General features: G+C 36.1%; 1 protein-coding gene across 1 annotated transcript in view; it reads right to left on the bottom strand.

The window, feature by feature from the left end:
- ABCB5 (ATP binding cassette subfamily B member 5) overlaps positions 1–24556 on the bottom strand; it is a 110616-nt gene that overhangs the window by 42337 nt on the left and 43723 nt on the right. Inside the window, exons 14-18 of the mRNA XM_049641600.1 lie at positions 19609–19770; positions 15935–16075; positions 5260–5403; positions 3999–4103; positions 3745–3822 (exon numbers count right to left, since the gene is read on the bottom strand). Of these exons, the coding sequence (XP_049497557.1) occupies positions 3745–3822; positions 3999–4103; positions 5260–5403; positions 15935–16075; positions 19609–19770 (630 nt within the window). The remainder of the gene's footprint in view (positions 1–3744; positions 3823–3998; positions 4104–5259; positions 5404–15934; positions 16076–19608; positions 19771–24556) is intronic.

Here is a 24556-nt window from a genome sequence, read left to right as displayed (position 1 = left end):
GAGATCCTATAACCACTGGGCATTGTGAGAGGCTAAAGAGGCAAAGAGGCTGATGTAAAACCCCTGTGGCCAAGAAGCATGCAATCTGAAGGAGATAGGTCAAAAATACAAGCAATAAAAGCATAACATTATAGCCAATTTCATTTTCAACAGCAAATAGAGATAGCACTTCTTAGCAGTTCTCAACCTGAGGCATTCTGATTTCCTTTTATTAGCTATTGAATGTTTCCTCCCACTTACTCAAACCACTTAGATCTCTTGTGGATTAAAATCATATGGAGCCTGTCTCTGAAAAATGACTTATTTTTAGTAAGTGAAAAGCCAAAGAATTGTTGGCTTACACCTCAGCCAGAGCCCTGACACCCAGGTTACATGTTTCAGGCAACTAAGGATAAAGAAGCATAACAGATAGAGGGCTGTGCATTAATCATACAGTTATGTGAGAAGAAAGTTCCCATGGAGGAATATGACAAGAGCAAGGGTGGGCACAACCCCAGCATGACAGCACTACTCTGTAAGCCCTTGCATTGGGAAGGTGTCCCAAAGAGTTGAGGGTCCAAGATGCCCAAAAGGGCATCCTACAGAAATCACAATCTGCACTACCAATTGTCCCTTTGAAAACACAGCCCCACTCATGAGCCTAACATATTGTGAACATACATCAGCAATGATAATAACTATAGCATTCTTGAACTGGACGGCATTACCTGTTTTTTTTTTTGTTATACTAAAAAAATTAAGATAAACTTTACATATTCTAATTATTTCTTTATTTAAACATGGTATGGAACACACAAAGAATTTTTAGATACAATATAAAGTAAAAATGTAGAAAGATAATTTATTATGGAATATTACATTCTTGATTCTAGAGTATCTTCCTATAACACACTAGGTATAGTATATATATACGACTAGTCTTAGTCATTATCTGATCTTCAATCAGCAAAATGTCCAAAATTACTTTCCAACAAGTCAGTATTGTGTACTCTAGGCACTGTATTCCAGCATATGCCATATGTGCTAAAACATTTAAGAGTTTCTGGAACATAGCTGGTGTCAAATAAAATTTGGCTTGCTTTCTCTTTTTCTGATGGTAAAATGATTGTAAGTAAGGCTATCAGGTTTTTTGATAGTAGTAAATCCATTTTTTTTCTCTGTCAGTAATACGCTAGAAGTGAAAAATACAATAACACTATGATGCCTACACATTTGGTATGTATTTTCTCAATCAATCATCATAACTGTATGAGGTAGATACTATGAATATCCATATTTTATAAATGAGGAAACCGAGGTACTGAGAGATTAAATAACTTGCCCAAGGCCACATAGCTGGCAAGTGCTAAGGCCAGGATTTGAACCTATGCAACCAAATGCCAGAGGTTTTATTCAACTATCCTGTTCTATCTCCCATTGAACTGAAGCATTACAGTTGAGTTTCATTACCTGTTTCTCCTGTGTCAGGACTTAATACCTCAAAAGCTTTTGGAAGTAGCTTTTTGAGATCCCTTAGTGCTTACCATTAATTCTATCATCTCATGATTTAAAGACCCCCCAAAGAAGCCCTAGCCAATCTAATGTAAAGAGAAATAGGCAAAAATACGTGTCTGTTCACAAACCCAACAGATCTACAGGTCAATATTTATCATTAGGAAATATAAATTTAGCTTTGAACAATGAATTATTTACAACCATTGAAGTCAGCAACACTTAGAACATTCTTTTCAAGTGGAAGGATGTCAACTAATCAAATAAAATACAGATTTTATACCTATAAAAAGACCACACCTGATTCCATAAATACTTCTACCTCAAATGAGGTTCCAAACTAGTTATAAAAACAACACAAGTCTCAGCATGCTTTTTAAGCCTTAGAAAGCCTTAGGACAACAACACAGGTAATAAGAGTTAGGCTAAACTGCACATTGGGAGCACCCCTTACTATAGACAAAACTGAAATGGGGAAGATATTTATGAAGAAAAGGCCAAATATCCTATTGTTCCCCCTCCATTTTAAGAAAGCAAAGACAAGAAACAAAAAAGAATGCTGAAGGATACAGAGGGAAAACAAACAATCAGCTGGAAGGGGCTGAGTTGAATTTATGGAGGAATATAATAACATCTGATGAATAGTGCAGAGTTTCTGTGTGTGTCTTTGTGTGTATTTTTGCAGGACCAGAGTTTTTGGCTTAAAAACTGGGGGCTTCTTATGGGCAGAAGCTACTTTAGCCTAGAGTGTTACTATCCAGCTATTCACATGACTAATGTTAAGAAGAGGATTAATGTCTAGTATTAACCATCAAGATACTGGATTAACAATAACCACTAGTTAAACTGGGTGCTAGACTTGAGACTCTTCTACCAAAAGCACACTGAATCTCTAGAAAGGCAGTTCAAAGTAATGTTTGGTTAAGTTATATATTCTTTTGTTCAAAACATTCAGACATTCAGAGAACACTGTCAAAAATCCCTAGAAATTACAAATAAATTTCCTTGAATATGGAAACATATAAACTCATAAAGAAAAACAAAAATGACCAGAAACTGTCAATAAGTATGAAATTTTAATTAGTTAATTAAAATTCCACCTTATTTCAAAGATTTGAGGTAAAGACATAAAATGTTCAGAAGTAAAAAAAAAAAAAATTAAAGTACAAGTTTAGCTTGAGTGAGTTGTGCAGGCATTCACTGGTTTCATAATCCCTCAAATAGATTTTTTTCTGGCTTAAGGAGAGTCTCCAATTATCTCTGATAGGCCTTTGACCAGAATGTCAGGCACCAACCTCTTCAGAGCATCAAGTTGCTATGGGAAACCTTGCACTAGTGGGGTTGAATTTTGTATCTTGTAGTTTCCCAAGAGCACAAAGGCCTGGGCATTTTGTTACGCGGCAGTCCTCTGAGCGCTACTGCTAAAAGTCACAAGAGGTAAAAACTGGTTTTGACAACTCAGCTGGTGTGACAGTAATTCTATTTCTGACAAGAAATGAACTTGGCAGGAAGCTATTTGCTCTTGCATAGGGAGCTCTGGTGACAGAAAGTATGATGAAGGGCTCCAAATGATTACCGGCTTTCAGGGAACCCAATACATCTCAGCCTCCTGAAAGAATTTTAGAAGTGCCAATCTGAGACATTCCTGCCATTTGCCCCTAAGACTCACTTCTCAAGATTACTACTTGATCTACCTATTTTTAGTTATTTCACAGGTATGACTGATCATCTATATATGGCAGGCCAACCCGCCAGCTGGACTGCTACCTGAATTCAGGACTCTTCTGATGAGGACAGAGAGACTGACTGCTTTCAGAAGTGGGGAGTGAGGAAACTTAAGCAGTGCACATGGATAATAGCTAGAGGAATTAACTCCTCCTTTTAAAAGATGTTCCCCAATATACTGTAGCTCTTAATTCTTCTTTTCACTTTTTATTTGGTCTTTCAATCTGATCCTAGTACACTACATTATCCATTTAAAAAAAAAAGATTTGTCTAGATAAATGCAAGGAAAAGGAATGGACTCTAAATATTGTTTTCTGTAAGTTGTATTTTCAAACATAACAATTTTGGACTTGCTTCTATTAGAAAAATAAACTAAGAATTCTAATGTCAGGTGTTGATGGGAACACAAAAAGCACGCTTTCAAAGGATCAAAGGAAAGATTATGTGAAGAAATTGACTTGAAAAACTACTAGAATATTTAAGAACACATTTTAAATAAAATAAGAAAAAGATAAATGAAACACTGACCTGATATAACATGGCTTTAAATGCCAAATGTCTTAATCTCATGGTTAAAATTTCCCCTGCTCTGCCATAAAATAATCCCTGGAAAACAAAAGAAAGGTATATTTATTCTTAACTCTTTTTTCTATTTCTTTGTAACAGTTAATTACTATATTTACTTATTTATACTTTATTATATTTTGTTGTTATTTTCAACTCAGAGAGGATGACATAAAAAGTAATCATGTTCAAACTTGTTTAATTCATTAAAAGCTTACCTGAATGAAATAACTGACAAAGCAAATAACACCCAAAATGACAAATATCATGGAATAAATCTCTGAATCATGCTTTAATGTGGTTTTATCATCATTTTCAAACATCTGAGAAAAAAGAGATTTTTTATTCAGGTTATTGGAAGAAAATACAAAAGAAAGAGAAAAAACTAAAACGTCTATCCATCAGGAATTTTTGACTGGATTTCAACATAAGAAAAAGATTATATATACATTTCCTGGGGAAAAGAACTGCACCATTATTCTATTCACTACATTCATTACATATGATAAAAAAATGATTTGCTGTCAATTTTCTCACTTAGGCTATGTAAATATGAGATCAGACAATGAGTCTTCTATCTGTGATTATCACAGTATATTTTCAAAGAAACTACCAGTTTGTTTGAATTATTATTTCTATTAACTGCTAATAACTTAGGTTTCTTAATATTATTTTATTTAAGGTATTAACCTGCAGCGTGAGGTCTTTATACATGTCCCTAGAAATTGTTCCTATAATTAGTAATTATACATATATTGCCATCTATGTTGACACAGCATAGCTGTGCAAATCTGGGACTGAAGACTTAACGTGGCTCAGTCCTTGAATCCAGCAACTCTCCTGAGTCCCTCAGCACAATCTCAAGCTCTTGTTATTTCCTCTCCCTCGTGAGCTGACTGGTAATAAAAAATGGCCATTGTTTGGACTAGTTGAAAGAAGAGTAGTCGTCTTTGTCTATTTTATTGCTTCAGTGCTTTGGAATGCTGATACGGCAGTGGAGTCAAAATTAGAAAACAAAGTAATTTCTTTACTGATTGCCCAGTCAACAAGGCCCAGCCAAGACTTCACAATAGAGGCTGGCTTATCCCCTGAGAACATTAGTTAACCTTCCTATCATGGATCCCACACTATGGGTGACCCACCACAAGTCCCAATTTCCCCATTGCTGAGTCAAAGTACATCAGGTCTGTTCTCTCAGGCTACACTTTGTTTAAAATTGTTAAAAATGGGGCGCCTGGGTGGCTCAGTCAGTTAAGCGTCCGACTTCGGCTCAGGTCACGATCTTGCGGTCCGTGAGTTCGAGCCCCGCATTGGGCTCTGGGCTGACCGCTCAGAGCCTGGAGCCTGTTTCAGATTCTGTGTCTCCCTCTTTCTCTGACCCTCCCCCATTCATGCTCTGTCTCTCTCTGTCTCAAAAATAAATAAACGTTAAAAAAAATTTAAAATTGTTAAAAATATTAGCAAATTAGCTTTACTTACAGTTATGATTTTTGCAAAGATGATGGAAAATACTGGATGAACAGCTCCATTTAGAATAGAAGCCAATGTCCCCAGGACCACAGAAAGCCATTCAGACTTGTTTAATTTAAAAATTTTTAACATAGAAACTTCAGGAAGACTTGTCTATGAATAAAATACTTTGGTTAAAACCTCAGTTTGAGAGCGTAATGGAACCTAGAGAAGTTAACCAATCTTAAACAGAACCAATAATGTAAAATATCAAATATAATTAGGAGACAAGAGTAAGAGTAGAATATATCTTAGAAAAATTTCACCACCCATATTACCTGATGTCCTCAACACATACAGGAATCTTATCCCAAAGTGACTCTCTGAGCAATTTATCCTTTTGGTATTTCACTGTTACTATCATTTAAAAATTACAGATTAACTCACAAGTTCTGACAGCTAAGACTCACTGAAGAAATGACAGTCATATTTTCTTTATTCCTGTTAAACTAGATGGAATATTATACCCTAAGATAAGACAAAAATCTAGGTAGAAATGAAGCAAGACAGAAAGTAAGAATTTTACTAGCTAGCATTTCAAGCTTGAAAGTTTTCTAGTTTCATGACTTATTGACAGAAACATTTATCTAATATCTTAATTTAAAGCTTGTTTTGGGGTTCCCATTTGTAAATAAAATGCTGCAATATCTGAGCATATCACTTAAACTTACCAAGCCTCAGTTTCCTCATCTTTCCAAGGGGGATGATATCATTTCCTATCTTCTTGGATTGTTTTTAGAATTAAGCTTAACTCAGTATTATTACAGAAGAAGGATTATATGATGCAAAATCCTAGGTTTTATACAGAGAAAGCACAATGCAAGTAACCATTCTGTCAGCCCTCCCAGTGGAGAGGTAGCGGTCACAATGATCAGAGGATAAATAATATGATAATGATTTCTCCTTACTCTTGTCCAGCATGCATAGGGGATTTATTTCAGAAATCTAAAATATCTTACGGTTTTGTAGTGAGTAATTATTTTGAATAGCAAAGTAGACAGAAAACTACTAGGCATTTCTTTTTTATTTTAATTAAAAAAATGTTTTTATGTTTACTTATTTTTGAGACACCTAATGAGAGAGCACAAATTGGGGAGGGGCAGAGAGAAGAAGACAGAGAACCTAAAGCTGCGCTGTCAGCGCAGAACCTGATGCAGGATTTGAACTCACGAACCGTGAGATCATGACCTGAGCTGAAGTTGGACAATTACCTGACTGAGCCACCCAGGTGTCCCTAGGCATTTCATATGTTAAAATTGTCTCTTGGCATTCACTCTAGAAGTAATGACATTTGTGAACCTAATAACAGGAGAATTCTTCGGGAATGATTATAAAATAGTCTGAAATTCTTGTGTTAATCTTAGTCTGGCAACTATAATGTAAACTCTTTTGTTTGAACAATAGAACTTTTAAAGTTCTAAGGTATTTATGGTCTATTTTTAGGATGGGTAAACCACAATTATATTGGGTTACTGAATAATCTATTTCCTTTCTGAAGTTTTCTGAAGATCATCATCACAAAAAGCCTCACTTTTCAGTTAGGTGACTGTCCAATATACAGAAATTTATTTCACTTTTTATTTTTTGAAAATTTTTATTAAAAAAAATTTAATGTTTATTTTTGAGAGAGAGAGACAGAGTGTGAGCAGGGGAGTGGCAGAAAGAGAGGAAGACACAGAATTTGAAGCAGGCTCTAGGCTCCAGCTATCAGCACAGAGCCTGATGGGGGGCTTGAACTTATAAACTGTGAGATCATGACCTGAGCTGAAGTTGGATGCTTACTCAACTGAGCCCCCCAGGTGCCTCAGAATATACAGAAATTTAAAAAGTTGCATACCAACTCTGTCAAGCACTGAGCACAGATTTTCTGTCAAATTTGTTATAAAATTGCCTCATTTTGCAATGAAACTAAGACTTAGTGTGTGCCAGAACATAATACCAGTAAATTAGAGACAGTAAATGTAGGAGGGCTATCTCACTCCTACAGAATAATGTATCTTTTACCTTTTGAAAAATATACAATAACAGGTTAAATGAGTATTACTGAAATAATGTTATAAAGATAGAAAAGAATAAAGATAAGAACAAAATGAAAGTAAGATCATGAGTTTCTATGTTATGTAAATATGTTATAGGTTATTACATGTTTTAAGAGAATCTGATATAAAAATATATGAAATTATAGGCATTTTGTAAAGAGATACAGAAGGGCTTTAAAAAGTTAAACCTTCCTAAAGAATTTTAAATTTCATACATTTTATTTTATTTTATTTTTTATAAGTTCATTTATTTATCTTAAGACAGAGAGAGAGAGAGAGAGAGAGGGAGAGAGAGAAGCCCAAGGAGGTTCTGCACTGTCACTACAGAGCCCAACATGGGGCTCAAATCCACAAACTGTAAGATCATGACCAGAGCCAAGATCAAGAGTTGGATGCTCAACCAAAGGAGCCACCTAGGCACCCCCTAATTTCATGTATTTTAGAGCTATAATGAGTTATTATAGTCTTCATATAACAGGCTGTATATGTTTAAAATGTAGAACTTGGTAAGTTTAGACATAACTACACACCCATGAAACCATTACCACAGTCAAGATAATGAACATATCCACTACCTCTAGAAGTTTCCTACAGCCTTTTGTAATCCCCCTCTCCCACACCTCTCAGCTGCCAACCCTCTTCTCCTATAATCACGGGCATGCTGTTACTACATATTATTTTTCATTTCCTAAAATTTTATATAAATGAAATCATACAGTATGTACTCTTTTTTCCTCTGGCTTCTTTTGCTCAACATAATTGCTTTGAGATTTATTCATAATACTGAATAAATTAACATTTCATTATTTTTATTGGTGAATGGTATTCCATTGTATGAATATACCACAATTTATATATTCAGTCACCTCTTGATATGAATTTAGGTCATTCCCAGTTTTGGGCTATTACAAGTAAAACTGCTATGAATATTCACATTCAAGACTTTGTGTGGACACAAAGAAATGAGTTCATTTCTTTCAGGTAAATACCTAGAAAAGGAATGCTTGGATCAGATAGTAGATGTATGTTTAATTCTTTAAGAAATTGCCAAACTGTTTTCCAAAGTAAGTTTGCCATTTTGTATTCCCACTAGCAAAATATGGAATGCTTCTGGCTTCATATCACTGCCAACACTTGCTAGAGTCAGTCTTTTTAGTTTCCACCATTGTAATGGTGTGTCATGATATCTCAATTATGAGTTTAATTTGCACTTCTCTAATTACTAATGATGTTTGGCATCTTTTTGTGTGCTTGTTTGCCATATGCACACCTTCTTTGGTAAAATGTCTATTCAAATATTTTGCCCATTTTTCTTTTTCTTTTCTCTTTTTTATTTTTTTTTTAAGAGACAGAGAGGGAAAAAGTGAGCAGGGGAGATGGGCAGCGGGAGAGAGAGAGAATCTCAAGCAGGCTCCATACTCAGCATGAAGACTTAATGTGGAGCCTGATGCAGGGCTCGATCCTATGACCCTGGGATCACGACCAGAGCTGAAATCAAGAGTCAGACGCCCAACTGACTAAACCACCCAAGTGCTCTTTTTGCCCATTTTTTCAATTGGGTTGTTGATATTCTTATTATTGTGCTTTGGGAGTTTTTGTATATTTTGGACACAAGTCCTTTATTAGATATGTGACTTATAAATATTTTCTCTCAGATTATGGCCTATCTTTTCATCTCTTAAAAGCATTTTACAAATAGCAAAGGTCTTGATTTTGGTGAAGTCTAATTTATCATATTTTTTTTTCTCTTTTATGAATTGTGCTTCTGGTGTTGCATCTAGGAAATCTTTGCTAAGGTTTTCTTACTGGATTTTCTTATGGAAGTTTTTGAATTTTAGGTTTTATAGTAAATTCTGTAATCCATTTTGAGTTAATTTTAATCTGTGATCTGAGACATGGATTGAAGATGATTATTTTGTATATTGTTGATACAGCTATAGCATCATTTCTTGAAAAGACCATACATTCATTATTCAATTGCCTTCACTGTACTTTTGTCTAAATACAATTAACCATCTGTGTGTGGGTGTATTTCTTAACTCTATTCTGCTCTATTGATCTATTTTAATATAGCTGTATATTAAGAATTGGAATTAGGTAGTACAAATTCTCCAACTTTGTTCTTTTTCAAAGTTGTTTTGATTATTTTATCCTTTTGAATTTTCATTTATAATCAGTTTGTCGAATTCTACAAAAAAGCCTGCTGAAATATTGATTGGTATTGCCTTGAACCTATAGATCAATTTGGAGAGAACAGACGCCTCAATGATATCGACTCTTCTTATTTATGTACATAGTATATTCCTCAACTTATTTAGGTCTCCTTTCATTTTTCTTAGTAATATTTTATATATTTCAGTGCATGGATCTTATAATCTTTTATCAAATTTATCCCTAAGTATTTCATATTTTTGACAATATTGTACATGAAATTATTTTTAAAATTTCAATTCCTATTTTTTGATTTTTGTACTTTCTTTTTGGTGCATTCTATAGGATTATTTATATAGATAGTCATGTTGTCTATGAAGAAAGACAGTTTTCTTTCTTTCCTATTTGGATGCCTTTTATTTTCTGGCCTTATTGCACAGGCTGGAACTTGTGGCACAATGTTGAATAGAAGTGGTGAGAGTGTACATCCTTGTCTTGTTCTTGATTTTAGTTCTCTCACTATTGAGAGTGATGTTAGCTATAGATTTGTTGTTTATGCCTTTTATCAGGTTGAGAAAATTTCTTTTAATTCCTGGTTTGCTGAGAGTTATCAGGAATAGACAGTGCATTTTGTCAACTGAATTTTATACATTGATTGAGATGATTATTTTTTTCTTAATAAGAGGTATCACATTAATTTCTTAATGTTAGGCCATACTTGTACTCCTTAGATAAATCCTAGTTGGTGATGATATAGCATTCTTTTTATACATTGTTGATTAGACTTACTAAAATTTTGTTAGTAAGTTTTCCATCTATGTTCATGAAGTAAATTTATCTATAAACTTATTTTCTTGTAACATCTTTGTCTAATTTTGATACCAGAGTAATATTGGTCTCATAGAATTGGTCTCATAGAAGAGAGAATCTCTTAGAATCTCATAGAAGATTGGTCTCATAGAATATTTGTCTCTTCAATTTTCTATTTGGTAGAATTCACCAGTTAAGACAATTAGTTCTGAAGTTTTCTTTAAGGAAAGGTTTTCACTACAAATTTAATTTCTTTTTAATAGATATAAGATTAAGTTATTAATTTATTCTTGAGCGGGCTTTGGTAGTTTGTGTCTTTTAACGAATTTGACAATTTCATCTGAGTTGTAAGATTTATTTTCGTAAATGTTTTCATAAGATCATCTTATTCTTTAGAGGAGGGAGAGAGAGAGAGCATGCATGTAAGTTGGGGAGGGGCAGAAGGAGAGGGAAAGAGAATCTTTCTCCTTTTTTTTTTTCTAATTTTTTTTTATGTTTATTTACTTTTGAGAGAAAGAGAGAGAGAGACAGAGGTGTGAACAGGGGAGGGGCAGACGCAGAGTCTGAAGCAGGGTCGAGGCTCTGAGCTGTCAGCACAGAACCCAATGCAGGGCTTGAACTCACAGACTGTGAGATCATGACCTGAGCTGAAGTTGGATGCTTAACCAACTGAGCCACCCAGGCTCCATGGGAAAGGGAGAATCTTAAGCAGGCTCCATGATCAGAGAGGAACTCTCACAACCCTGAGATCATGACCTGAGCTGAAATCAAGAGTCAGATGCTTAAATGACTGAGCCACCCAGACACCCCTATTATTCTTTTAATATAGGTAGAACTTGTAGTGATGTTACCATGCTCATTCTTGATATTGGTAATTTGTATCTTCTTTCTTAAATTGTTCAGTCAGTCCAGTGGTTTTTCAGTTTACTGAGGCTCTCAAAGAACCAGTTTTGGATTTCACTGATTTTTTTTTCTTATTTAAAAAAAAAAAAGTTAATTTATTTATTTTGAGAGAGAGAGAGAGTGAGAGCACATGCAAGTGGGGTAAGGGGCAGAAAGAGAGGGGGAGAGAAAATTCAAAAGACTCTATGCTCAGAGCAGAGCCCGACTTGGGGCTCAGTCTCATGACCATGACATCATGATCTGAGCTGAGATCAAGAGTGGGATGCTTAGCCAACTGAGCCACCCAGGTGCCCCAACTTTTTTCTTTATAATTACCTTCTTCCTTATAGTTTCTTAAGGCGTAAGTTTATTAATTTGAGATCTTTCTTTTTATGTATAAATTTCTTTCTCAGTGATACTTTAAGCCTCATCTCACATTTTTTTTAAACTGGATTTATTTTTATTTTTTTAAAGTTTTTATTTAAATTTCAGTTAGTTAATATATAGTGTAATATTAGTTTCAGGTGTACATTATAGTGACTCAACACTTCCATACATCACCTGGTGCTCATCATGACAAGTGCACACCTTAATCCCCATCACCTATTTAATCCACCTCCCATCCATCTCCTGTCTGGTAACCATCACTTTGTTCTCTATAGTTAAGAGTCTGTTTTTTGGTTTGCCTTTCTTTATCTTGCTTTCCTTCCCCCCCCCCCCTTACTCATTTGTTTTGTTTCTTAAATCATACGGGAATTTGTCTTTCTCTGACTTATTTTACTTGGCATAATAGTCTCTAGCTCCATCCATGACATTGCAAAAGGCAGATTGCATTCTTTTTTTATAGATGAGTCATATTCCATTGTATGTATATGTATGTATTCATAGTAGTATTCATTTACTAATGTACAATTGTAGTGTTTTCATAAATTGGCAATTGTAGACAATGCAGCTATAAACACTGGGGTGCATATATTCCTTTGAATTAGTATTTTTGTATTCCTTGGGTAAATACCCAGTAGTACAATTGCTGGATTATAGGGTACATTTTAATTATGTTTGGTATCATTTTCATTCAGCTCAAAATACTTTGGAATTTCTCTTTTGATTTCTTCTTTGATCCATGCATTATTTAGAAGTGAGTTGCTTAGCTTCTAAATATTTCAAGATTTCCAGGCCACTTCTGTGCTTGATCCCTTCTCTTCTCTTCTCTCTTCTCTTCTCTCTTCTCTTCTCTTCTCTTCAGATTTTACTTTTAAGTAATGTCTACATCCAAAGTGGAGCCTGAACCTACAATTCCAAGATCAAGAGTCGCATGCTCTACCAACTGAGCCAGCCAGGTGTCCCTCTGCTCTTGATTTCTGATATAATTCCACTTCGGTGAAGTAATATACATTGCATTACTTGAATTTTTAAAAACATATTGAGACCTGTGTTATGGCTTAGAATATGGTCTGTCTTGATAAATGTTTCAGACGCATTTGAGAAGAATGTGTATTCTTCTGTTAATAGGTGGAGTCTTCCATAAATGTCTATTAGTTCAAGCTGGTTGAGAGTGCTATTAAAGTCATCTATACCCCTGCTGAATTTTAGTCTACTTGTTTCATCAATATTTAAGAGAAGTATTGAAATCTCTGGTAAAACTGTAAATTTTTATTCTCTTTTTGGTTCTTTTATATATTGATCCTTTAATATAATTATGAAAAAAACCCCTCTTTATCCCTGGTAATATTTTATTGCTTTGAAATATACTTTGACAACTATTAACATCACAGTCTATCTTGAAGTAATATTACATACCACTTAGGAGCCTTAAAATAGAATATTTCCATTTCTTCCTCCTAGTCTTTTGGATACTGTTTTTACAAATTTTTACTTATACTTCTGTAATAAACCCTATACTGCAATGTTATTTTTTTCTTAAAAAAGTAAATTATTTTTGAAATACACTTACAAAAGTATTATTGGGGTGCCTGGCTGGCTCATTCAGTAAAGGATGTGACCTTTTTTTAAGTTTATTTATTTTGAGAGACAGTGCGTGTGCATGCATGCAAGTGGGGGAGGGACAGAGAGAGAGGGAGAGAGAGGATCCCAAGCAGGTCTGCACTGTCTGCACAGAGCCAATGCAGGGCTCTGTCCCACAAACCATGAGATTATGACCTGAGCCGAAATCAAGAGTTGGACGCTTAACCGACTGAGCCGCCCAGGTGCCCCAAGCATGTGACTCTTGAACTCAGGGTCATGAATTCAAGTCTCATGTTGGGCATGGAGACTACTTAAAAAAATTATTAATCATTGTTAACTAACTACTCCTGACCCTTTGTAAGCCTTTGTGAAAGGACTGTTCTCTTTCCTCCTTTTCGGCACATCTTTCCTCTGCCGTTGGCAGTTTTCTTAATGTGCTGATCAGTACTCAGATGAAGACTCAGTGGAGAACCTATGAAGATCTCTGGAACTCTGAGAAACTCTCTTCTTTTAGTTCTTTGTTCTAAGGATGCTGCCTAATTTGGCTTCCTGGGCTCTGCATGGGTTTCCCCTTCTAGCTCTGAGGCTTGGAAACTATCCAGGCAGTAACCTGGATCAGTGATAAGATTTATTTCATTTGTTTCTTCTTCCTCAGGGATCACCACGTCCAATGTTAGAAAATTGTTCCACATGTTTTGTTCTGTTTCTTAGGTGTTTCAAGCAGAAAGGTAAACCCAGTTCCTGTTAACCTATCTTGGCTGAAAGCAGAAATCTCTAATTTCATCTGGTTTTCATAGCATTTGACACAAATGATCTCTTCCTCTTTTGTGACACTTTCCTTTGTTGGCTTCTATGATACCATACCCTCCTGGCTTTCTTTTTATTTTCTAGCCATTCTCTAGATTCCTTTGTTGGCGACTGCTTTTCTACCTGAATTTAAATTTTGCTGGGTCCTGCTTCTCAATATCCTGTCCTAGTTGCTTCTCCATCTATAATTTATTTCTAATTAGACAGCTTTAATCAGGTCCATCAGGTCTATTACTTAACCACTGTCATCTCTTCCCTGCCTTGTTCTCCCTGATCCCACTCTGGTTCCCAAACACCATTCTCCACACAGCAGCCAAATCAAACAGATTGGTTCATGCACTTTTCTGAATAAGACCCTCTCATGCAACAGTTCTTAACCTGCTTTGTGTCAGGGACTCCTCTGGAAGACTGATGAAATCTGAGGACTCCTTACCAGAAGGATTTATAACAATGTGCTAAATAACCCATGGGTCTCAAAGAAAACCAATAAATTGAAATATAGTATTCAAAATATTTAACAAAAAATTCAAAGTTGTGACACAGTTATGGTTGTGTTTCATTATTAGCATATTAAATAACAAGATATAATAGTGATGAGTGTAAAGATATTCTAACATGTCTATAACAACTGTAATGAGATATCAAAATTTCTGTGATTTTCATTGGTGATGTTATAGGCCCTGGTCATAATACTGTAGTTTGTTGTTCATATTCATAATTAAATTAATTTCTCATCAAGGATAGGTGGGAAAAAAGTTATGATATTTTTTCTAATTCAGGTTAATTGCCTCTGAATTCTGTCCAGATTTTCCTTGTGGGTCACGGACCACTGGTTAAAAACCTCTGATGGCTTTCTGACAGAGTAAGGAAAGAATCTAAAAGACAAGATCAAAATCTTACTATGGTCTACAAGGTGCTGCCTGATCCAGCCCCTGAGTATCTCACACAACTCTTTGCTCCTTAGTCACTGTGACCCCAACTCCAGGCCCTTATATTAGCTGTTCCCCCTATTTAAAATAATACCACCTCTGTCCTGGCTACTGATTTATTACCTTTTGGGTCCAAATGCACCCTTTTGCCTGATAAATATTTTTCCTTTATCAGATAGTAAGATGTCAAGCTGTGTCAGTTGAGGGTACTGGAAAAACACCACAGGGGGGAGTTTTTCTTTATGGTGGCTTACTGGGAAGGCTCCTGCAGGATGAGTTTTTCTCTCTGCTACTCTCCTTGCACAGTTTTTTTCAGAGTTAATTGAGTGCAGTTTTCTCTTGTGTTTGGCCACCAAGTGCTTTGTCCAGCTCTTGGCTTGGCCAGGAGAGGCCTAACCATGGGACCCAGATAGCACTGGCCTGTGATTCAGCCAGGTCACTAACGCATGCACCTTACTACACATGGGGCTGTACTTGACTCTTGCATAGGGCAACCTGTCCAGTTCCTGGTTCCAACAGTGCCCTGTAGCTTCTCCTGGCACCTAGGGGTTCTGGCATGCCACAGGACAGATTTCCAGCAAACCCCACCAGTGAGGTATCTTATCAACTTCTCTGCCATCCAGTGAACAAAAGCTGTGCCCTTTGAAGTGAGGCATGAATCTCAACCTTGGCTGGGGAAGAATCAGGGCTCTTCTTTGGGTCTCTATTTCAACCTCACTAGTGGTTGCTACTTTTGTCTGCTACCTCTGCATTCTTTAGAATTCTCTTAATTTTCACTAGCCAAATACTGCTACGTCTAAAGGAACTAGAAAAAGAAGGGCAAAGCCCATTCTTAAGAGATTTCTTGCCTCCAAAATGACCTGTGACATAAATGCAGTCTTATTTGAGGACCTCTTTCTTAGAGCATTACTGTAATACTACAGTGAAGTTTGGGAAAGATTTGCTTTATACACTTAGTGCTAAAGTAATATTTTATCATATATTCTAAATATTATAAGAATTAAATGAAAATTAATTGGAGAACATGTGGGTAAAACTTGTTGATATTTGTTAAACCATTACCTCTTTATATTGGATGGATTCCTCAGACTTGCCAGTAAAGTCTGACTTGATGTTACTCATAGAACACAGAGAAACTGAGTTGGTATTTTTTTCAGTAGAATATGCCATTGGTCCCATCTGTTCATCAGCTTTTTTAATATCCTTAAATGAAGAATATACATGTCACCATTAGAATAATGCCTTCAAAATTCAAAAGAATTTTATTAAGCATCCCTCTAAAACTGTATTGCATCTGATACTGAAAGTGATATATTCTTGTGCAGTTCTTGCTGAAGTTTTCAGGCTTGATAGAGGACTAGTAAGTCCAACTTATACTAAAATGTTAGTGGGTGACAATAGCTTATTGTGCTTTCTTTTCCAAAGACCTGTATAATTAACTGGAGAGAACAATGCCTTAGTTGAAAACAACTATTCCACTAGAAGGGACAGATTTTAGTAAAAAGAACTTTGTGAGGGAGAAGACTTCAAAGATACTCTTTCTGATTCCTTATTCCTAGCCTTTCATGAAACTTATAAATTTATAACATATAGCTAGGCACTTAAATGTGATGCTGGCTCTAGGCTTGAGAGAAATGTCAGGAGACAATAACACTTGCTAGGCCTGCAACTGCTGCCCCTTCTAAACTGATTGGAAAGCAACTCAATGGGCCAGCTCCTAGAGAATAAGAAATCGCAGAGACATCAAGTTAACTTTAAAGACACTGTTTAAATGATAGGGCAAGGAGGAAGTTCTAAACCAGACTGCTCTAAGTCTAGTTTTTGGGCTTTTTGGCTACTCAGAGAAATGAGATCAGATTTAGTGAAATAAAGAAAAACTACACATTCTCTGCTCAACTGAATATGGTGTGAGTAAATTTGTGACTTCCCCACGAAGAGATGAAGAGGGAGACAAGACAGAAATGAGGAGCCCAGTTTGGATGATGGTGTCCCAGACCAGGTTGGAGCAGAGACAGACAGCCTTAGGTGGATTTAGGTGCAAAAGAGCATATGCATATGGAAGGCTTTCCAGACACTGTGCTTCTTTGACAAGCTTAACAACTGTTAATCAGTCATTTCAAAGTATGGTAAGCTTTAACCAGCTTTATAGTATCTTAACATCTTTAATCAGACATTCTTTTATACTATCACTTTATTTATTTATTTATTTTTCTATAAATTTCTCTACCAAGAAAGAAATCATTTACTTGGATTTTTTCAGGAGCTATTTATTTTGTGGCAGGCTTAAAATGAAATTTTGACCTCTTCTCATAATAAATTTTTCTAAGAAGGTGTTTGACAGGTCAAAGGCAATTTCTTTTCCTGAGAAGACTGCTAGACAAAATACTTATGATAGGAAGTTTTGGTATGTATCTATCTACCAGTTTTTATTTCATTTCATGTGAAAAAATCACTAAAGGAATATGTCTGTAAGTAATCATATATGTTTAAGATAAATAATTACAGCATTACTCTTCCTGGTTTGAACTTTTCTAAAAAGTTTGATTGGATAATACTAGCAATAGTAATATAATAAAATTTAGTATGACAACAATAACTCTAAATACTTTACATGAATGACTCATTTAATACTTACAGTAATTCATAAATAAGTTACTTTTATTTTCTCCATGTTAAAGATTAGAAAACTGAGGCACAGGGAATTTAAATAATTTACCTAAGGGCCTAAAACTATTAAGTGGCATAGTCAGAATTTCAAATTATGGTGTCTCCAGAGCTCATAACCCTAACCACTGCTATGCTGCTTCTTGTGATTGATTCTCTTAACAACAGTAACTTTACAACACTTTTGAGCATCATGAATTCTAACAAACTGATTCATTTGGACATTACAGGTATAGTGGCAAATAAGCACTTTCAGAGTTTCAGAAATGCGTTACTGTTTAGGTAGATACCACACATGTTATGTTTGCTATGCAGTACCCAGAATATTGTAGTTGTTCACTGAGTATTAAAAATGGTATTGTTTTATCAGAATGAATCTTATTTTTGGTAATCAGAGACTACTAATCCATTTTGAATAAGGTGTTTTAAATACTTATACATTTATACCACAAACATTCAATTTTTGTTTTCCTTACATTGTGAAACTCTTTAACATAAGACCTAATAATGGAGTTTTAGTTTAGTTATAATGAAAAATAAAGGCACGTTACTTCAAAGAAAGATACGAGTGTAGTAGTTTTAAAAAACATCAAAATAGGGTTAATTTAACCATAGCTATTTGCTTTTATTGGTATCCTTATTAGTTTGAAAATATGGAACTTAATAATTTCATAAGTTATCAGGTCTACTCTGGAATGAAAATCATACAGATTCAACTGTCATATAATGGCTAATTTTATTTTTAAAGAAAAATATGGCCTAATATGAAATAAAATTGAAACTGGCAGGTTTTGAATCTATATAAGATTACATTTTCAAACTTTTTTTTTTTTTTTTACTCTGACTGCTTTATAGAAGGTGTTTAAAAATAATTCATTCTAGCATTGTGGAGAAAGCTAGGGTTCAGAATGTGAAGTTTTAAGTGTGAGGAGGACACGGAGGCTCATAACTTTCTAAATTTCATAATTTGTGAAATAATATTTTTAATTAAGTTTTCCATTGTAATTCCAGTACAGTTAACATACAGTGTTATATTAGTTCCACGCATACAATATAGTGATTCAACAATTCCATACATCTTGACCTACGTACTGACCTATTTTCACTGAGCATTACACTCTCTAGCTCTGTCCATGTCATTTCAAATGGTAAGATTTCATAATTTTTTATGGCTGAATAATATTCCACTGTATATATACACCACATCTTCTTTACCCATTTATCAATCAAAGGACACTTGGGCTGTTTCTATAATTTGGCTATTGTAAATAAAGTTGCAATAAATACAGGGGTGCATGTATCCCTTTGAATTAGTGTTTTTGTATTTTTTGGGTGAATACCAAGTAGTGCAACTACTGGATAATAGGACAGTTTTACTTTCAACTTTTTGAGGACGCTCTATTCTGTTTTCCACAGTGGCTTCATCAGTTTACATTCCCACCAATAGTGCATGAGGGTTTTTCTTCACACCCTCACTAACACTTGTTGTTTCTTTTTTCTTTTCTTTTTTTTATTTATTTTGAGAGAAAGAAAGAGAGAAAGAGAGTGCATGTGCAGGTGTGGGGCAGAGAGAGAGAGGGCTCTCAGTGTAGAGTCCGATGTGGGGCTCGACCCCATGTACCATGAGACCGTGACCTGAGCCAAAATCTGGAGTTGGATGCTTAACCAAGTGAGCCATACAGGCATCCATTTCTTGTGTTTTTGATTTTCACCATTTTGATAGGTGTGAGGTGATATCTCACTGTAGTTTTGATTTGAATTTCCCTGATGATGAGTGATGTTGAGCATTTTTTCATGTTGGTCATCTGGATGTCTTCTTTGGAAGCCTGTTTGCAGTGTGCCTGGCAAATATTAGGTGCTAGGTTCCCATTAATTCTTTAATTTTCATCATATTATCTAGCAAAATGCTGGGGATATTAGTCACATTGCATTTATTCACAGAGGAATTATAAATAAGCCTTGGTTGCTTTGTGAAATCTAAGATTATGATTCAGGACCTCTGTGGTATGATCTCTGAAAGGTTAAAAAAAAAACAACCCTGCTAACATAGCATTATGTTACATAAACATTACCTGTGACATTACAAGCGAATAATATAGACCTTGTTTTGTCATTAATTCAGCATGTATTCCTTTTTCTGCCACCATCCCATCTTTTATGGTCACAATCAGATCTGCACTTCGAATAGTGGAAAGTCGGTGTGCTATGACAATTGTAGTTCGACCTTTGCTTGCCTACAAAACAGTAAGTATAGAAAACAAATATGAAATTAATAGAAATAACAAACTTTGCAATATTCAAAAAAGCTTGTTATTTTAAATATTAAGGAATCCTTGAATCTAGAAATTTGGACTTAAATGGATTAGGAAGACCAATAAAAATAATTTGGTAATTTAAAATGTAAACATACTCCTATCATAAGATCCATCCATTTAAATCCCAGATATTTATTCAAGAGAAATAAAAGTGCATGTCCACAGAAAGGCTTACATATGAATGTTCAGAGCAACCTTATGTGTAATATCCCAAAACTACAAACAAACTTAATAACTTTAATGGGCATCGATACCAATAAGCTCAAACAGGGGTACAACCATACAATGGAATATTATTTACCAATAAAAAGGAACTATTGATACATTCCACAATAAGGACAGGTCTGGAAACAAGTATGCTGAGTGCAAGAAGTCAGAGAGTATAGAATACATAATGTATGATTCTATATACACAAAGTTCTAGAAAATACATACTAATTTATACTGGCAGTAAACAAACCAGGGGTGGTCAAGAGCCAGGCAGAAGAAAGAGGGTTGGGATGGAGTATTTACAAAACGCATGTAAAAGTTTTGAGGAATGATTGGTTGGCTATGTTGATTGTGGTGGTTTCACAGGTGTACATTTATGCCCAAACTTTTCTAAGTGTATACTTTTATATGTGCAGTGTAAGTCAATTAAACCTCAAAAGAAGCTGTTAGGAAAAAGAATCTCAAACAAAAGAACCAGCTTATTTATACCACCCAAGGTGGCCATTCTTGAAGTTCTGTAAGAATCCTGAATGGGACTGAGGCATTTTAATGAAGGTTATGCAAATGTAATGATAAAGTAGATTGAGGAGCAACTAACTATTGTAGGTAGAAAGATTTATTTTTCTTAATTTTGGCAAAGTCTGATGAAGCACACATAATTATATTGTTAATTGACAATTACTAGAATATGTGAGTTTCTCTAGGTGATATTTATGTGATATAGTCTGAAGAAGACAAGTCTAAACACTAAAATGCGTAGTGCTCCCTTTATTTTTCATAGTGCAAATATAGACTTCTTTTCCTTCCAAGATTTTATTTAAATTTGTTAGTTAACACATAGTGTAGTATTGGTTTCAGGAGTAGAATTTAGTCATTCCAAACCTATATATAACACCCAGGACTCATCACAACAAGTGCCCTCCTTAATGCCCATCACCCATTTAGCCCATTCCAATAAACAGTGGAGCTCATGCATCCCTTCAAATCAGTATTTCTGTATCCTTTGGGTAAATACCTAGTAGTGCAATTGTGGGGGTAGTCCTATTTTTAACTTTTTTGAGGAAATCTCCATACTGTTTTCCAGAATAGCTGCACCAGTTTGCATTCCCATCAACAGCGTAAGAGAATTCCCCTTTCTCTGCATCTTTGCCAACACCTGTTATTTCCTGTGTTGTTAATTTTAGCTATTCTGACAGATGTGAGGTGATATCTCATTGTGGTTTTGATTTGCATTTCCCTGATGATGAGTGATGTTGAGCATTTTTTCATGTGTCTGTTAGCCATTTGTATATCTTCTTTAGACAAATGTCTGTTCATGTCTTCTGCCCATTTCTTAACTGGATTACTTATTTTTTTTATTTTTATTTTTTAACGTTTATTTATTTTTGGGACAGAGAGAGACAGAGCATGAATGGGGGAGGGGCAGAGAGAGAGGGAGACACAGAACCGGAAGCAGGCTCCAGGCTCTGAGCCATCAGCCCAGAGCCTGACGCGGGGCTCGAACTCACGGACCGCGAGATCGTGACCTGAGCTGAAGTCGGACGCTTAACCGACGGAGCCACCCAGGCGCCCCGGATTACTTATTTTTTTGATGTTGAGTTTGATAAGTTCTTTATAGATTTGAATACTAGCTCTTTAACCAATATGTCATTTGCAAATATCTTTTCCCATTCTGTTGGTTGCCTTTTAGTTTTGTTGATTGTTTCCTTTGCTGTGCAGAAGCTTTTTATCTTGGTGAAGTCCCAATAGTTCATTTTTGCTTTTGTTTCCCTTGCCTCCAGAGACGTGTCTAGTAAGAAGTTGCTGCAGCTGAGGTTAAAGAGGTTGTTGCCTGTGTTCTCCTCTAGGATTCTGATGGTTTCCTGTCTCACATTTAGGTTTTCACCCATTTTGAATATATTTTTGTGTATGGTGTAAGAAAGTGGTCCTATATAAACATGGGTGAATGATAATTGGGAAGAGAGTTTTTATTGTTTGTTTTTTGTTTTCCTCAGTATATTATTTTTATGTGGTAATTCTAAGTCTTGCTTATGAATGGTATAATATAATAGGCAAATTTTTTTTGTTTTATTTTTTATTAAAAATTTTTTTCAGTTTATTTATTTTGAGAGAGACAGAGGCAGCACACGTGCATGTGAGTAGGGGAAGGGCAGAAAGAGTGGGAGAGAGAGAGACAGAGAGAGAGAGAGAGAGAGAGAGAATATGAGAATCCCCAGCAGGCTCTGCACTATCAGCACAGAGCCTAATGTGGGGCTCAAACTCGTGAACCATGAGATCATGACCTGAGCCAAAACCAAGAATCAGACGCTTAACCAACTGAGCCATCCAGGCACCCCTAGTTTAGTTTTTTAAAATCAACTTTATTTTAGGATGGTTTCAATTTAGGGAAAATTTGCAAAGATACTACGGTATTCATGTACCCTGCACACAGTATCCCCCAGTGTCAATATCTGACATTTCTATGGTGCATTTTTTACAACAAATGAACCAGTATCAATATCTTATCAATTAAATTCTATACTTTATTCATATTTCCTTAATATTTACCTATTATCTTTTTTCTGCTCCCAGATCCCATTCAAAATACATTGCCATTTAGGCATCATGTCTCCTCAGGCTCCTCTAGTTGTGACAATTTCTCAGATATTCCTTATTTTGTACAAACTTGGTATTTGAGGAATACCAGTCAGATACTCTGTAAAATGTCTCTCAATTTGCATTTGTCTGATGTGCCTAAGTTTTAGAGGTAAGACATTCAGACTATACTAATCCCACTTTTCTCATTTCAACTTCAAGTCTGAATTGTATTCTGGATCTTGGAGACCTGAGACTTGCCTACAGCACCTTAAAGGGGAATGAATGTAAGAATGCTGTTGTTGAGTGGGCATTCATTAGGACTACCAGTGCAAAGGTGAAAACACTCAAGACACCCAGGTTCCTGACCCATATCTCTCTCATTTATTCAATTACATTTCCTTGAGGTGACAAATGTTATTTCTTAAAAGCAACCAGATCTCAAAACTTACTGATGAAGCTATAAGATGTTACCAATTAGCTCAATGATTTCACAATACTATTAAATATTTCTCATAGCAAATTCATATGTATGAAATTTACTTAAAAATATAAAAGGGCACATATAACACATATACTCTAAGGAGAATGTAGGACAGAAGGAGTTGTAAAATCAAACAATGCGGAGACTGCAATTAGAAAAGTTTTGAGAAGAGTATGCAGTCTCGTGACATAATCAGAATTATAAGGTTTCTTGAAGCAGGTTGTATTGTTCTAGACCTTCTTTTCTTCATGGGAGACTCACTTTGCAGGCATTTTTACAGACCTATCTACTAATATTTCTTCACTTCTTCGGCATTACTTATGGAACAAGTTTACTTATTTTGCAAAAGTTCATGCCGTTGTCTGACATCTGAAAACAGACTGTAAGGGATGACATTTCTGCAGCTGTGCCTCAGTGAGCACTGATGTTCCCTCAGACTGGAATGGCCTGCATTTACTCATCTCTACCATCTTTACTCTGCTAAGCTCATGGTCTAAACTCTAAACATTTGATTAACTTATTATAGAATGATTAATGTTTGAATGTATCAAATAAATCACATTGCCAATTAGAAAAATCGATATATAGAAGGTTTTCTTATTTTGGGGGAGGACAAGGCTTAGGAATAATTTAGATTTACAGAAACCACTCTTGTCTTGAGGGGAAGATGGCAGTGTAGGAAGACTCTGAGCTCACTGCGTCCTGCTGATCACTTGGATTCCACCTACACCTGCCTAAATAACCCAGAGAACCGCCAGAAGACTAGCAGAATGGAGTCTCCGGAGCCAAGTGCAGATGAGAGATCCACGCAAGAGGGTAGGAAGGGCAGCGATGCGGTGCGCGCTCCACGGAGTGGCGGGAGGGAGCCAGGGCGGAGGGGCGGCCTGCCGGCCAAGCAGAGCCCCTGAGTCTGGCTTGCAAAAGCGGAGGGGCCGGACGGAGTGTGTTCCGACAGCAAGCGGGACTTAACATCTGGAAGGTTATAAACTAACAGCTCTGCTCAGAGAATGGGAGGGCTGGAGGACAACCGGAGGGAGAGTTGTTGAGCCCCCGACGACAGAGCGCAGCTTGGCGGGGAACAAAGGCACTCGCCAGTGCCATCTCCCTCGCCAATCCCCCAGCCAAAATCCCAAAGGGAACCAGTTCCTGCCAGGGAACTTGCTTGCTCCGAGCAAACACCCAATGCTGTGCTTCTGCGGATCCATCCCTCTGGCGGGTCTGACTCCCTCTCGGTGCCACGGGGCCCCTCCCGAAGCGGATCACTGAAGGAAAAGCGAGCTGAGCCTGTCCTTCCTGTCCCTGTGCACCTTGCTGATCCACCCCAGCTAATACGCCAGATCCCCAGCACCACAAGCCTGGCAGTGTGCAAGTAGCCCAGACGGGCCACGCCACCCCACAGTGAATCCCGCCCCCAGGAGAGGGGAAGATAAGGTACAC

The sequence above is a fragment of the Panthera uncia genome, chromosome A2 (assembly GCF_023721935.1).
Source record: "Panthera uncia isolate 11264 chromosome A2, Puncia_PCG_1.0, whole genome shotgun sequence".
In the NCBI taxonomy this organism is placed as follows: domain Eukaryota; kingdom Metazoa; phylum Chordata; class Mammalia; order Carnivora; family Felidae; genus Panthera; species Panthera uncia.
The sequence above is the reverse complement of the archived record's forward strand: the minus strand, read 5'-3'. Positions and strand labels throughout refer to the sequence as shown.